This window comes from Pristis pectinata, chromosome 20 (genome assembly GCF_009764475.1).
Source record: "Pristis pectinata isolate sPriPec2 chromosome 20, sPriPec2.1.pri, whole genome shotgun sequence".
In the NCBI taxonomy this organism is placed as follows: domain Eukaryota; kingdom Metazoa; phylum Chordata; class Chondrichthyes; order Rhinopristiformes; family Pristidae; genus Pristis; species Pristis pectinata.
Window position 1 is genome coordinate 7,815,719 of NC_067424.1, and position 14,196 is coordinate 7,829,914.

At 44.5% G+C, this 14,196-nt stretch overlaps 2 protein-coding genes across 2 annotated transcripts in view; both read right to left on the reverse strand.

Moving 5' to 3' along the window:
* The window catches only part of LOC127581021 (uncharacterized), a 151,421-nt gene extending 145,538 nt beyond the window's left edge, over positions 1–5,883 (reverse strand). The window contains exon 1 of the mRNA XM_052035079.1: positions 5,763–5,883. Coding sequence (XP_051891039.1) covers positions 5,763–5,883 — 121 coding nt within the window. The remainder of the gene's footprint in view (positions 1–5,762) is intronic.
* A 7,251-nt stretch (positions 5,884–13,134) lies between these two features.
* Positions 13,135–14,196, reverse strand: part of LOC127581022 (polymeric immunoglobulin receptor-like) — a 271,890-nt gene continuing 270,828 nt past the window's right edge. Inside the window, exons 7-8 of the mRNA XM_052035081.1 lie at positions 13,315–13,620; positions 13,135–13,214 (exon numbers count right to left, since the gene is read on the reverse strand). Coding sequence (XP_051891041.1) covers positions 13,135–13,214; positions 13,315–13,620 — 386 coding nt within the window. The remainder of the gene's footprint in view (positions 13,215–13,314; positions 13,621–14,196) is intronic.

Genomic DNA, 14,196 nt, shown 5'->3' on the forward strand with positions numbered 1-14,196 from the left:
TGAAATGTCTCAGTCTTATTCTTGATCTGGCTGTGGAATCCCTGGCCATTGGGAACACCTTTCCTGCATTTGTTGAATCCTGTTAGAATTTTATGGATTTCTGTGAGATCTCTTCTCAGTCTTCTAAACTTGAAAAATTACACGCCTAATTAACCAAATCCCTCAATTTATGGCTCTCCAGGCATCCCAGGAATGGGTCTGGTGAACCTTTGCTGAATTCATGCCACAACATGCCAATTCAATGTTGAACATTGAATTCTTCCACCTTAAGTAATCCCCACAAACCCCACCCAGCCATGCTTCTTCTCTTCTTCCCTTTCTTAGCCTCTTTTTTTTCTACCTTTTTTTTCCCTTCCTCTCCTTACTTTTGATGCTTCCTCTGGTGGACCTGCTCTCCTTTCCTCCCCCGCACCTTCCTATCTGTCTTTTACCTGCATCTACTTATCATCACGTTGTGCCCACCCTGCCTCCCCTCTTTTGTCCACCTATCACTGCTCTGCTTTTCCCTCCTATATATTAGGCTTCCCCTTTTCCTATCTTCAGTCCTGAAGGAGGGTCCTGACCCAAAACATTGACTGACTGCTTTTCTCCACGGATGTTACCTGGCCTGCTGAGTTCCTCCAGCATTATCGTGTTTTTCACTGAAAGTATCATACTTGAATGCATGGAGTATATGAAAGAAGGTAGATAAGCTTATAGTGCAGTTAGAAATTGGCAGGTGTGATGTGGGCGTCACAGGCACGGCTGCAAGAAGATCACAGCTGGGAGTTAAACATCCAAGGATACACATCCTATTTAAAAAACAGACATGTGGGCAGAGGGGGTGGGGTGGCTCTTCTGGTAAAAAATGAAATCAAATCCTTAGCAAGAATTGACGTAGGATTGGAAGATGTAGAATCCTTGTGGTAGAGTTAAGAAAATGTGAGGGTAAAAAAAGCCTGATGGGAGTTATATACAGGCCTCTGAGTAATAGCCAGGATGTGGGTCACAAATTACAACAGGAGATAAAAAGGGCATGTAAGAGAGGCAATGCTATGGTGGCTACGGGTGACTTCAATATGCAGGTAGATTGGGAAAATCAGGTTGGCCTTGGATCCCAAGGGAAGGAATTTGTAGAACACCTGTGAGATGGCTTTTTAGAACAGCTTGTGGTTGAACCACTAGGGTAAAGGCAACTCTGGATTTGGTGTTGTGCAATCAACCAGATTTGATTGGGGAGCTTAAGGTAAAGGAATCCGAAGGAGGCAGTGATCATAATATAACAGAATTCATCCTGCAGTTTAAGAGAGAGAAGCTAAAGTGAGATGTATCAGTATTACAATTGAGTAAAGGTAACTGCAAAGGCGTGAGAGAGGAGCTGGCCAAAGTTGATTGGAAGGAGACCCGAGCCAGGATGAGAGTAGAGCTGCAATGGCAGGAGTTTCTGGGAGTAATTCGGAAATTCTAGTCTTAAGGAGAGGTGCTTGGGAAGCTGAAGGTTGGATAAGTCACCTGGCCTGGATGGATTACACCCCAGCGTTCTGAGAGAGGTAGCTGAAGTGATTGTGGAGGCATTAGTAGTGATCTTTCAAGAATCGTTAGAATCGCTGAAATGGTTCCAGTGGACTTGAAAATGGCAAATGTCACTCCACTCTTTAAGATGGGAGGGAGGCAAGAGACAGGAAATTATCGGCCGGTTAGCCTGACATCAATGGTTGGTAAAATGTTAGAGTCCATTATTGAGGATGAGCTTTCAGGTTACTTGGAAGCTCATGAAAAAATAGGCTGAAGTCTGCATGGTTTCGTTGATGGGAGATCTTGCCTGACAAATCTGTTGGAATTCCTAGAGGAAGTAACAGGCAGGATAGACAAAGGATAGTCAGTGGATGTTCTTTACTTAGATTTTCAGAAGGCCGAGGTGCCACACATGAGGCTGCTAAACAAGATAGGAGCCCATGGTATTACAGGAAAGGTACCAGCACGGAAAGAAGATTGGTTGACTGGCAGAAGGCAAACAGTGGGAATAAAAGGGTCCTTTTCTGTCTTGGCTGCTGGTGTTTTATGGTGTTCTTCAGCAGTCACTGTTAAGTTCACTACTGTGTGAAGCCAATTGACGAAGTAATTCATTGAGTTTACTGGGATCAGGGTACAACTGGAACTGATAAGTCTTGTTTTCATTGCAGTGTGAATGTTGGAGACAATCAGAGAAGTAGGTGATCAGAGGTTTATGTTCATCTGAATTTCAGATGCTGTCTGTGGACATATGTTTGTAAAAACTTAGTTACTCCTATAATTTCACTGTATGTAAACAGTTAAACGATAATATTTAAAGAATGTGACAGCTATTGCTGTTAAATGTTTGTTACTTTTCTAGCAAAGAGCCTTGCCTGAAATTGGGTGAAGTATCTGGGACTCGTGGTATAAATTTTGACACTGTTGTATCAGCCACTGCTTAGCTTTGTGCTGATCATCATCAGTAAAGGATCTATGGTTATAACCACCATCCTGTTTACTTACCTCAGGAAACACAATGTAGGAAAGTACAAGCGGGTGCTACAAGATGATTTGTTTCCATCCACTTCCTCCATTGACCTTTCAAGTTTTGCAATTCTGCCCAGCTAATCCAGTTACAATGTGTTCATGTCATGGTTCCAAAGGCTAGCCCTCGATTTGGCCCCATTGATGGTCCCTTGTTGTGCAGCACATGGATTCCATGCACTACTAATTGCATAATGACACACACCTGAGTCCCATCAGGAGACTAGCATAAGAACCTTGGTTTCACTAGCACTAGTTACCAGAGTATTGGTCCACTACAGGATATCCTTTGACTTCTGGCTGTTTGGAGCTGGCAACTCTAGAGTAGTCCTGGTTTTGCTGTATCTCCTTGAAAATCCTGTTTCTGTGTTGGGACTCTTGTCTCAGAGCCCTGAGGCAAGAGTCCTTCTGGTCACTGCCTGTGCTCAGTTCTGAGGAAGCATCCAGACTCCAGTCTTGTACTGGGGTTCTGCATTTGGGTTCTCTGTGATCTTGTGTGCCATTGTGACAATACTATGGCCACCATGAACCCAGTGGATGTGAATCCCCTGTGTGAAGCCCTCACCAGCCAGGACTCACTTCTGGGCTGGCATGATCAGCAGCTCCAGGAGGTTATGGCAGTCTGCTGTACCCTAGCAGTGAATGTTGGGCAGGTCAGTGAACAGATCAGCTGAGTCTCTGCTCTTACCTTCTCCACTCTGAGAACTGTCTGACCAGCCCAGACAATCTGCAGGATCATCACCCTAAGTGTCAATGACCTGACTGCCCAAGCAACTGCATGTATTTGACCCAGAACCCTTCACTGGGGATCTGGGAAAGTGCTCATTAGTGTTTGAGCAGCAGCCCTCCACGTACACCACTGAGATCCAAGATAGCATTTATTGTGGGGCTGTTGTGAGGAAGTGCACTAGAATGGGCCACTGCCATCTGGGACAATCAGCCAGAGACCTGCTCTTCATTTCACATCTTTGTTGCAGAAATGAGGTGGGTCTTTGACCATCCCATCAAGGGTAAGGAGGCAGCCAAGTGACTACTCAGCCTCTGTCAGGGCTTCTGCAGTGCTGTGGAGTACTCTGTGGTGTCGTGGATGTTAGCAGCTGACTTGGGGTGGAATGGTGAGGTTCTCCAGGGGGCTTTTTGGCAAGGCCTTGGTGATAGGATAAAGGATGATTTGGCAGCAAGGGATAAGACAGCCAGCCTGGATGCGTTGATCTCCCTAGCCACCAGGCTGGACAACCAACTTTGGGAATGGCAGAGAGGACCGTTTGTCCAATACCCCTGTTCACCCCATGGGTCACCTTCCCAGCCTCTCCTAGCCTGAGCTGCTCTGCTCCTTCTGCTCCTAGAGGCGCTCCTGACCTGGCTGATTACACCACCCTGGGGAGAAACCAATGCAACTGGGACGGAACAACCTTCCTCCCACCACCCCCCCCCCCCCCCCCCCCCCCCCCCGAACGATGTCGGAGGGTTAAGAACTGGGAATTGCCTCTATAGCGGCCAGCCTGGCCCTTTTCTTGCTACTTGTTCCCTTTGGCTAGTGGGGGGGTCCTGGTGAGACAGGCAACCTTCCCTTCTGTCCCCTAGAACCAGATGCTGATCCCAGCTACCATAAGGCACCTCCAACAGTCCCTGTCCCTTTCTGCCTTGTGGTCTCTGGTGCCGAGGGAAATCTGTTGGACAAAGATGTAGCTTTCTGGGCTGGGATTCCTTTGGGAGCTACTGTGTACCCCTCTAGAAGTTCGGGCACTAGATGGCAGACTGTTGACCCAAGTCACGCACAGTACACCTCCGCTGTTGTGGCTGATCTCTGGAAACCATTGGGAACAGGTCCAATTTCACCTGATAGCCTCCCCACAGATGCTGGTGGTTCTTGGATACCCCTGGTTGAGCCGCCACAGTCCCCACCTCGATTGGGCCACAGGCAGGATAGTCAGTTGGAGTCTGTCCTGCCACTCCACTTGTTTCCAGTTGGCCCTTTCTCTGGTACAGGCTACTGCTAGTTCATCAGCCAATGAAACCCCAGACTTGTCCAGGGTCCCAGTGGAGTATCACGACCTGGGGCAAATATTTAGTAAACGACGGGCTCTTTCCCTGCCCCCACACTGGCCATACGATTGTGTGATCGATATTCTCCCCGGAGCTCTGCTACCCACCAGTCGGCTATATAACTTGTCCCAACCAGAGAAGGAAGCAGTGGAGGAGCATATCAATGAATCTCCCTCAGTAGGCATTATTCACCCCTCATCCTCCCCAGTAGGTGCAGTATTCTTCTTTGTGGGGAAGAAGGATGGCTCACTGTGTCTGTGCATCGACTACTGGGGCCTAAATAACATAACTGTCAAAAACAAGTACCCACTGCCGCTCATCAGTTCCGCTTTTGAACTACTTTACAGGGCCACCGTATTCTCTAAACTAGATCTCTGAAGCACTTACCACCTGGTCAGGATAAGGGAGGGAGATGAGAGGAAGACAGCATTTAACACCCCTCTCGGCCACTTCGAATACCTAGTAATGCTATTCAGCCTCACCAATGCTCCTGCTGTCTTCCAAGCTCTGATCAATGATGTCCTATGAGACTTCATAAATCGATTTGTGTTTGTCTATCTGGATGACATCCTGATCTTTTCCAGGAACACACCCAGTCAGGTCCTCCAGAGGCTTTGGGAGAACAAGCTCTTCAGCAAGGCTGAGAAATGTGAATTCCATGTCCCCTCCATCAGCCTCTTAGGATACATCATTGAGAGCGGATGAGTAAGGGTGGATCCCGAGAAGATCTGGGTACTGGTGGACCCCTCCAGCCAATTCATTGTGGAGGTCGACGTCTCCAACTCTGGGGTGGGAGCAGTCCTCTCACAACGCTCAGGTTTGGATCAGAAACTGCACCCCTGTGCTTTTTTTTCTCGCTGGTTGTCCCCTGATGAACATAATTATGACATGGGGAACTGGGAGTCACTGGCAGTCAAGCTTGCATTAGAGGAGTGGAGGCACTGGCTAGACGGAGCGGAGCATCTGTTTATCGTTTGGACAGACCACAAGAACCTGGAATATGTCTGAACTGCTAAATGCCTGAATTCCTGCCAAGCCTGGTGGGCATTATTCTTTGGCAGGTTCAGATTTACATTAACCCATTGTCCTGGGTCCAAGAATGGGTAGCCTGATGCCCTATCCTGACAATGCACTACCGAGGAGGACCATCCTAACCCCGAGACCATCCTTCCCCAGTCCTGTGTGGTGGCGGCCCTCACCTGGGAGCTCGAGGCTGTAGTCAAGGAAGCCCAACCTGACCCAGGTAACGGACCACCCCACTGCCTTTTTGTACCTGAATCCGTGCTGTCTCAGGTTCTGCAGTGGGGACATTCTTCTCATTTCGCCTGCCATCTGAGGATTGATAGGACGCTTTTCCTCCTGAAGAAACACTTCTGGTGGCCCTCCATGTATGCTTATACCTGTTCCTTTGTTTCTGCCTGTTCTGTCTGCGCCCTCCGGCCAAGCCCCCTCCGCCACAGGGAGGAGGGGGGCGGAGGTGGCGGACAACCACCCAGTGTACACTGTCTGGCATTTACTGGATGTGCGCCACTGGAGTAGGGGTTGGTTGACTGGGAGGAATACAGTCCAGAGGAACGTTCCTGGGTTCCTTGCTCCTTCATTTTGGACCCCTCCCGCATTCATGAATTCCATCAGAACCATCCGGACAAGCCCGGAGGGTCACCTGGAAGCTCACGTTTGGGTGGGGGGAAGGTGGTACTGTCATAGTTCCGTGTGCTGGCCCTCGATTTGGCCCTATTGATGGTCCCTTGTTGTGCAGCACATGGATTCCATGCACTTCTAATTGCATAATGACACACACCTGAGTCCCATCAGGAGACTAGCATAAGAACCCTGGTTTCACTAGCACTAGTTGCCAGAGTATTGGTCCACCTCAGGGTATCCTTTGTCTCCCGGATGCTTGGAGCTGTCAACTCTAGAGCAGTCCTGGTTTCACTGTGTCTCCTTGAAAATCCTGTTTCTGTGTCAGTCTCAGAGCCCCGAGGCAAGATTCCTTCTGGTCACTGCCTGTGTTCGGTTCCAAGGAAGCATCCCGACTCCAGTCTTGTACTGGGGTTCTGCGTTTAGGTTCTCCACAATCTTGTGTGTCATTGTGACAGTTCATGAGAACAAATGTTTCCACAACTATTGTTGTGATGGATGTCATGACTTGAAATATGAATGTTTCTCTCTCCTAAAGATACTTAACAGTTGGCATGATGAGGAAGATCTAGGAGCCTGAATGCAATTTAATTTCCATGACTAAAATTTCATGCCAAAATAGACTTGGAATAAGCCTCTCATTTACTTCAACAATTAATGAAGAAGGATTTTAACTGATTATTATTACTATTATGATTAATTAGGTAAATCAACACCAAGAGCAGGATTCCATAGAACAACATTTAACACAGCAAAGGGCTCCCAAACACTTCACAGCAGTGTACGAGGTAAATAAAGTATGGTAAAATGATGAAGGAGACCAAGTAATGAGCACAATGACGGGAAAGTTTTGGAAATGGAATCCTGGAAATAAAGCATCACCTTCAAGAATGGCAGCACGATTTCGATTTTATCGCTTTTATTAAGCGCGTAGTTTCATGAGAAGATGTTAATTCTGTACCATCGATATTCGCTATGCACTATGAAAAGAATAATGAATATTTAGTCTTGTCATAAATTTTGATCTCAGTCACAGTCATCAGGGAATCTTCATTTTACCTCATGGGTAGATCTGCTTCATCGCGTCTCTGCAAAAGACAAGGGTGAATTGATCAGACTCATCTGCACTGAGAACTCTGCTTTATTTCACACGGCCGCTCACAGCAGAATTCTGTGTGCAGCTGGCTCAAGGACTCCAACCTCATCCACATCAAACAGTCCAATTCATTCTGCACATGAACATTATGCCAACACTTACTGATATCATTTACACAGGGCATTTGGCCAGAGGTTGTGAAATGCTTCATGTAAACACACTTTCCTTTCAGTGATCAATGTATTGGAAAGCCCCAGTAGAAAGCACTTGGGAGCATTCAGCGATTCCGCACATGTCCATCCAACCTACCTTGGTTTCTCTTGTGTACCATGTGACTGAAATCGTACAGATGCTCAGTAGAGCGAAGAGCAGCCAGCGCCCCACATTCCATTTCATGTAACTGAGGGAAGAGGAAGAGATCCACATTCAGACAGAGGAAGTGAGACAACATTGTGTTTGAAACAGTAACCTCCTGCTTCCTCTGTGATCTCAGTGGAAAGGAGCGAGGTAAAGCGGCAGAACGAAAGAAGTTCAGCTGGGAGACCAACTGAGAGAGGGAAGTCACCTGTGATCATAGAATCATAGAACAGTACAGCACAATACAGGCCCTTCGGCCCACAATGTTGTGCCGAACTATAAACCTCACCTAAGACTATCTAACCCCTTTCTCCCACATATCCCTTTATTATAGAATCATTTTCTTTTAATAATTTTGAATTTAAGTGAAATTTATTTCAACTGTATAAACTATCTGATGAGAGACGCTGAGATAGCAGAAAAGGTCTTTGGTAGCACAAGCTGTGAGAAGGTATCAGGAAGGTCCAGGGCCAAAGCTTCAAGCTTCACTACCCGAGGTCTGTTTGTGCTCATGATGCATTCTACCTCCTAGGACAGCCCCCTCACGTGTTCTGGACATACATGTAACTCCACAACCTCAACAATAGAATTTGATTCTCATCTTCCTTCTGTAATGGAAGCCATTCAATTCAAAGGCAATGAAGGATGGGCAACAAATGCCAGAAAAATCAGCACTTTTCACATTTTTTAAAATCTGTATTTGTCACCGATTTGCCCATCCTGTTACCTTTTATTTCCTCTTGCAATCGCAATCAAAATTTCAGACTCCCCACAATTACCAACTATCAGCCCAATGATTTGTAACCACATATACAAAATAAATAAGAAAATCATTATGGATTCTTGGAAACTACTTTCTTGACCAAGGGCTGGCTTCATGTAGTTTTTATGTGTACTCTGCAAAACTAAGAGGTGTTATGAAGAACAGGATTTAGAAAGAACATAGGAAAGGCATGGGGACAGGAAACAAAATACATTTGGGAAAAATTTTCAAAATTCTAAAGTGACGAATAGTTAATGGTTAAATTGCAGAGGAGGTTATGAAGCAATAATGAGACAAATCAAATAAAAAGACAAAATGCAGAGAAATGCATGTATTGATGGGGGCAAGACTATAAAATGGAGATTAAAAAAAGCTGTAGAAGCTGGAAATCTGAAACAGAAACTAAATGCTGGAAAAACTCAGGAACTCAAGCAGCATCCATGGAAAGAGAAACAGTCAACTTTTTGGTTCTGTGGCCTTCATCAGAACTGGGAAAGAGAGAATCAAGTAGATTTTCAGTAGGAGAGAGGATGGGGAAAAGATGTGTAGAACAAAGAAAATGTCTTTGATAGGATGAGTTGAAATGGATTAATGGGGACAGTTATAAGCACATTAAGTTAATAGGACTACACGAGATCTAAACCTTCAGAAAATCCAAAAAGAAAACATAGAATCTTACATTTCGTCTAGAAACATCACAGATGATTGCTCTTTGATTCATTGCACCCATGTTGCTGGTCTGTAAAAGCTTATAACATATTCTCTTGACGATTTATTTATAATATTCAGTCACTTCCCTTTTATAACCTATTATTTAATTAAATTTTAAACTCTTTCTGATTGAGCATTTCATATCACATCAACCAGTCACTTCTTCAACCTGCTGTATAATTGTTCCCCTCATCTGAATTAAATGAGAGACCTCTTATTTTTGAACAATGGCTTCCATTTCTAGATTATATAGTCAGTTACAGTCCTGATTACTGGAACAAACAAACCAGGACTGGAAATTAGGCATTGCTACTGAAATGTGTTTTGAAACAACTAACAAGGGTAAAGAGAGGTGGTGCCTCTGGAGCTAATGCAATGCAATTGGGAAAAGGGGACACAACTATAAGGAAGAGAAAACTACATCCTACAAAAATATAATAGTGACATAATATTCAAGAGAATTTAATGAGGTGAGAATAATCAAGAGAATTTAATGAGGTGGAACATCTGATTGTTAAATGGCAGAGCAGGATGGATGGACCAAATGTCCTACTGCACTGAAATATTCTGTTCTCATAAAATACATTTGGAATGACAACTGAGGGGGACATATGTAGGAGGAAAGATTGAAGAAAGGATATTCTTGAGGGGGTTGGTATAGAACATAAGAAGATACACGTGCAAGAATCCTGCAGAACAATAATGGGAAACATTTGGTGGTGTTCAGTAAAGAGTAGAAAATATATTCCTCAAAGAGGAAAAAATACAAACTGAAACTTAAGAGACTCCATTGGTAAAGAAAGACAATAGGAACTACTCAGGTAAAGAAAGTTAACTGTTTCACATTTAATTTTCTTTTTGGGATCTAGGCTTACTGACAAGACCAAGATTATTGCCCCTAACTGATTATTAAGGTAGTGAAGATACTGCTCACTCGGGAGTTCCAGGATTCAGATTCAGCCACGTTGAAAGCATGGCTATATATAGTCAGAGTGGTGTGCAGCTTGGAGTGGGCCTTTTTAACCTGATGAAGTCAAGTTCCATGAATGTTTTAGGAGTTTCACTGCACTGCCCTCATGAATATATTTTGGTATTACTCCAAAAAAAAACTCAATCGAATTGTTGTCAGACAGGATCTCCCTCTGACAAAATCCATGCTGGCTATCTCTGGTTAACCCCCACTTTTCTTTGTACAGATCCTCAGAACTTTTCGTTTCCAATAACCTCCCTACCTCTGACATTTGGAGTGGAGAGGGAGCAAAGAAGATTTACACAGATGATGTTAAGAATGAAAGCATCAGTTCCATTCTGATGAGCAACATCCCAAATAATAAATGATTTTCACTTTAATGAAATCATTCACCAGAATATTTCAGGGAAGAAATTTGTTTTTAAATATCCAACTTTAAACACAGACAAGAGCATCTGTTATTTTCTGATCTTTGCTCATGACATAGCAGGAGGCTACTTGGTCCATTGAGCGTGTACCAGCTCTCAGATCTTTCCTGTCAGCACAACCATGCACTCAGCTTCCAATCTCTGGTTTGATTGAAGACAATACTCTCAGAGACATTGAAGAAAACACGAGCAAATGAAAGAGGAAATTATCTCCCAATCATCTCCCATATGGAAGCAGTGCCAACCACACACCAACAATGAGAACATTGTACCATACAGCAAAATTGGATCGACTGCTTTCTCTTCGACCTTACTTGGATCTTATTTCTGTATTTACAGATTGTGTGGCTGTCGTTGATTCTGTTGTAGACGTTTCACAAGAATATTCATGTCCTGGTGAGACAAGGAAATAAAAGCTTTTTCAACCGCTTTTCATTTTAAGCAAATAAGAGAGCACGATTGGCGGAGGAGAGCTCATGACATGGGTAAAGGGCTAATTGGTTTCATGGACATAGTGACGTTTCTTCAGTCTTTTGCAGCAAACGAGATGCTGCCAACTTGTGTCTGTTGGCCATATTTACTGCAATTTCTGTTTCCTTCCCATTTCTGAGCACTGGTGAAACAAATATGGTTCTGGGACTGTGAAAGGGCTTGAATTGGTGGGATTACAAACAATATTTAAAACTGTGTAAACATAAGGCAAGTTCTGACCAGGGACCAGGTCTCTGCCAGCACTGGTTGATCCATTTCTGATGGCCCAGTAGCTCTGAAGGGATGTACATAACTGGGCATTTAGCGTATGAGGAGATATTCGACCATATACGTCTTTTGAATTCAGTTACAATGCACGCGGTTTTCTCATTTAAAGTTAGGACCTACACAAATCGGGCAGATTATCCCTCTGGGACTAGTACAAAATATTCCCAGCAGGATTTGGAAGTAGTTTTTGGAAAGTTTGAACCATCGGAGTCGTGGAGCCATAACAGTGCACCAAGTCCCGCCAGCCATCAAGCTCCTATTTACACCAACCCTGCATTGGCCGCTTGATATTTTCATCTCATTCCTATCAATTCCTCCCAGATTCTACCACTCACCTACACGTTACGGACAATTTGCAGTGGCCAAGTTAACCTACCAGCCCGCGCATCATGGGATGTAGGAGGAAACCCTCATGGTCACGGGAAGAGCGTGCAAATTTCACACAGAAAGCACTGGAGGTGAGGCTTGAACACAGGTCGCTGGAGTTGTGAGGTTGCAGCTCCACTCGCTGGGTTACGGTGCCACCCCCTGTAGAGGTCTGGAACTTTGGAGGACGGTTTGGAGGCAGAGTAACAAAGATGGACGGGAATGTCAGAAATATCGGCGGCAAAGTAAATGAGCAGTGGAAATAAAGGCAGACATTAAACGGGATCATAGGATGGAAGGATGTTAAAGATCCAAATTTAAAAGCGTGACTATTGAAGGATATCCACAGTTAAAGGCACAAATAACGTGGCTGAAGTCTGACCAAAACTGGGATATAAATAAATAAATATTCAAGGTATTTAATATTCAGGACGAACAGGCTAGTGGACAAAGGAGGTGGGGCAGTGTCATTATTGGGGGATTTTATCACTGCAGAAGTAAGAAACGATCTGCGCTGCACTGAGCATGGTGTTAGATAAGATTCATTTGGAAAGAGGCAGCAGGGGGCAGAGGACATCAGCAGAGGTTGTTTCTGGGCTTCTAAACAGCAGTAGTGCGACAGAGAATGCTATAAAGAATGAAATTAGAGATGATTGTAACAGGAATATTGCAGCAATAATAAGGACCTTAATTTAAATATAAACTGGGCAAATCAAGTTCGTACTAATACTGTAGAAGATAAATTTCTGGAATGTATGCAAGATGGTTTCAAAGTCAGTGTGTTGAAGAACCAACCGTGAAACGGGATCTAGATTTAGCACCATGTAATGAGAAAAGGTTAATAGTCATAGATTCAGACTGCATAGGAACAGACTGCACATCTCAGAATCCCTGCTGACCAGCAAGCACCAATTCACATTGATCCTACACTAATCCCATTTTATACTTCTCACAATATCCACATAATGATCTTGTTGTTAATCATTGAGTGATCGTATTATGGTGTTTTATATTATCTTTACGAATGATGTAATTCAATCTGGAAACCAGAGTTGTCAATGAAACCAAAGGAAGCTCTGATAATATGAAGAACAGATTGGAGAAGGCAGATAATGACAGGATCTGAAGAAAGTATACATGATTTGATATATTCCTTCAAGGGACAAAGACACAACAGCAGTAGTGGTCGAATCAGAATTTGTAGGAGAAATTGAAGATCGTATTAAGTCCAGAGGAAAGGCAGATAATGTTTCCAGAAAAGAGCAGTAGGGCTGAGGATTTGGAACATTTTAGAATTCGGCAAAGACTGATCAATAAATTGATAAAGAAAGGGAAAATGAAGAGTGAGAGAAAACTAGCAAGAAATGTGGAAGCAGACAGTTTCAATAGTTTCAATCAACAACCAGAAATTAATCCAGATAAAACACAACACCATACCAGCAAGAACTGGGAAGAGACAGGAGATTCTGTGGTGAGGGACTCACAGCTCAAGGAGATAAATGCTTCCCATTCTCTGCAAGGTGGTGATGGAACAATCCCCACAGCAGGGGATGAGTCCAGCTGCAACAGCAGTTGAGAGATTCAGTGCTATTCAGGAGAAATCAGTCGCTTCATTGCACAACATCGATTATCCCGGACATACCATCCCTCCGCCACTTACCAGTGCGAGAGAATCGCATCATATAATTTTTGAACACTGTCATATTAATCATTTCACTGGATTTTTTTCCGTAGTTATTTGAAGCTGTGCAGTAATATTGATGGTTTGGGTGTTTGAAGGATTGACAATGTAGATCCAGTTTACTGGTGTCCGAGACCTTTGGATCCACAGACGGGGTCTTTTCATACCACGTGTACTGAATGGGAAGGGATCCCTGGACAGACTCACAGGACACTGACACTGAGCCCCCGAGACGTGACACATTTGCTGGTGACAGAAATCCAATCACAGGAACAGACACGGGTTCTGTTGAAAAGGATCAAATAATCAGACACTGAGTAAACAACTGAAAGTGAAACACACCACTTTTCATCACTTCTGGATCCCAGCCAGGACCCGCCAGGTTGGAATCTCACCAGCTCATCTACCTCTCTAGTTTCTCTGCATCCTCCCAGCTGCCTGAACTGCCATGTCTGCCATTATCCCAGAACACAGCAGGACTCCAGGTCAGGACAGCAGTGATGACACTGAGGATGTGTCAGTGTGGAAATCAGGGCTACAATCTCACTCAGCAGCAGGGAGCCAGTCTCCAGTGGTGTCCAGTGGTTTGACTCTGGAATGAGAACGTTGGAGAGAGTCGGGGAAAACCTCAGCACACGAAATGAGGTCAGGAAATTGTCGGATATCTCTCACATGTTCGGTGAGTTTAAGGAGAGGGTGTAACTGTGATTGGTTTCAGTGACCTGCAGCAGGAAGGGAGCCCTTTGGCGCTGATATTTACACGGAGGCAGCGAGGGAGGGTGTGAGGCTGGGAAGCCCAGAAACCCCGGAAAGTTGGAGATCGCCCGGAATTTAATGGTGGGACCTCATCAGAATTCGTTT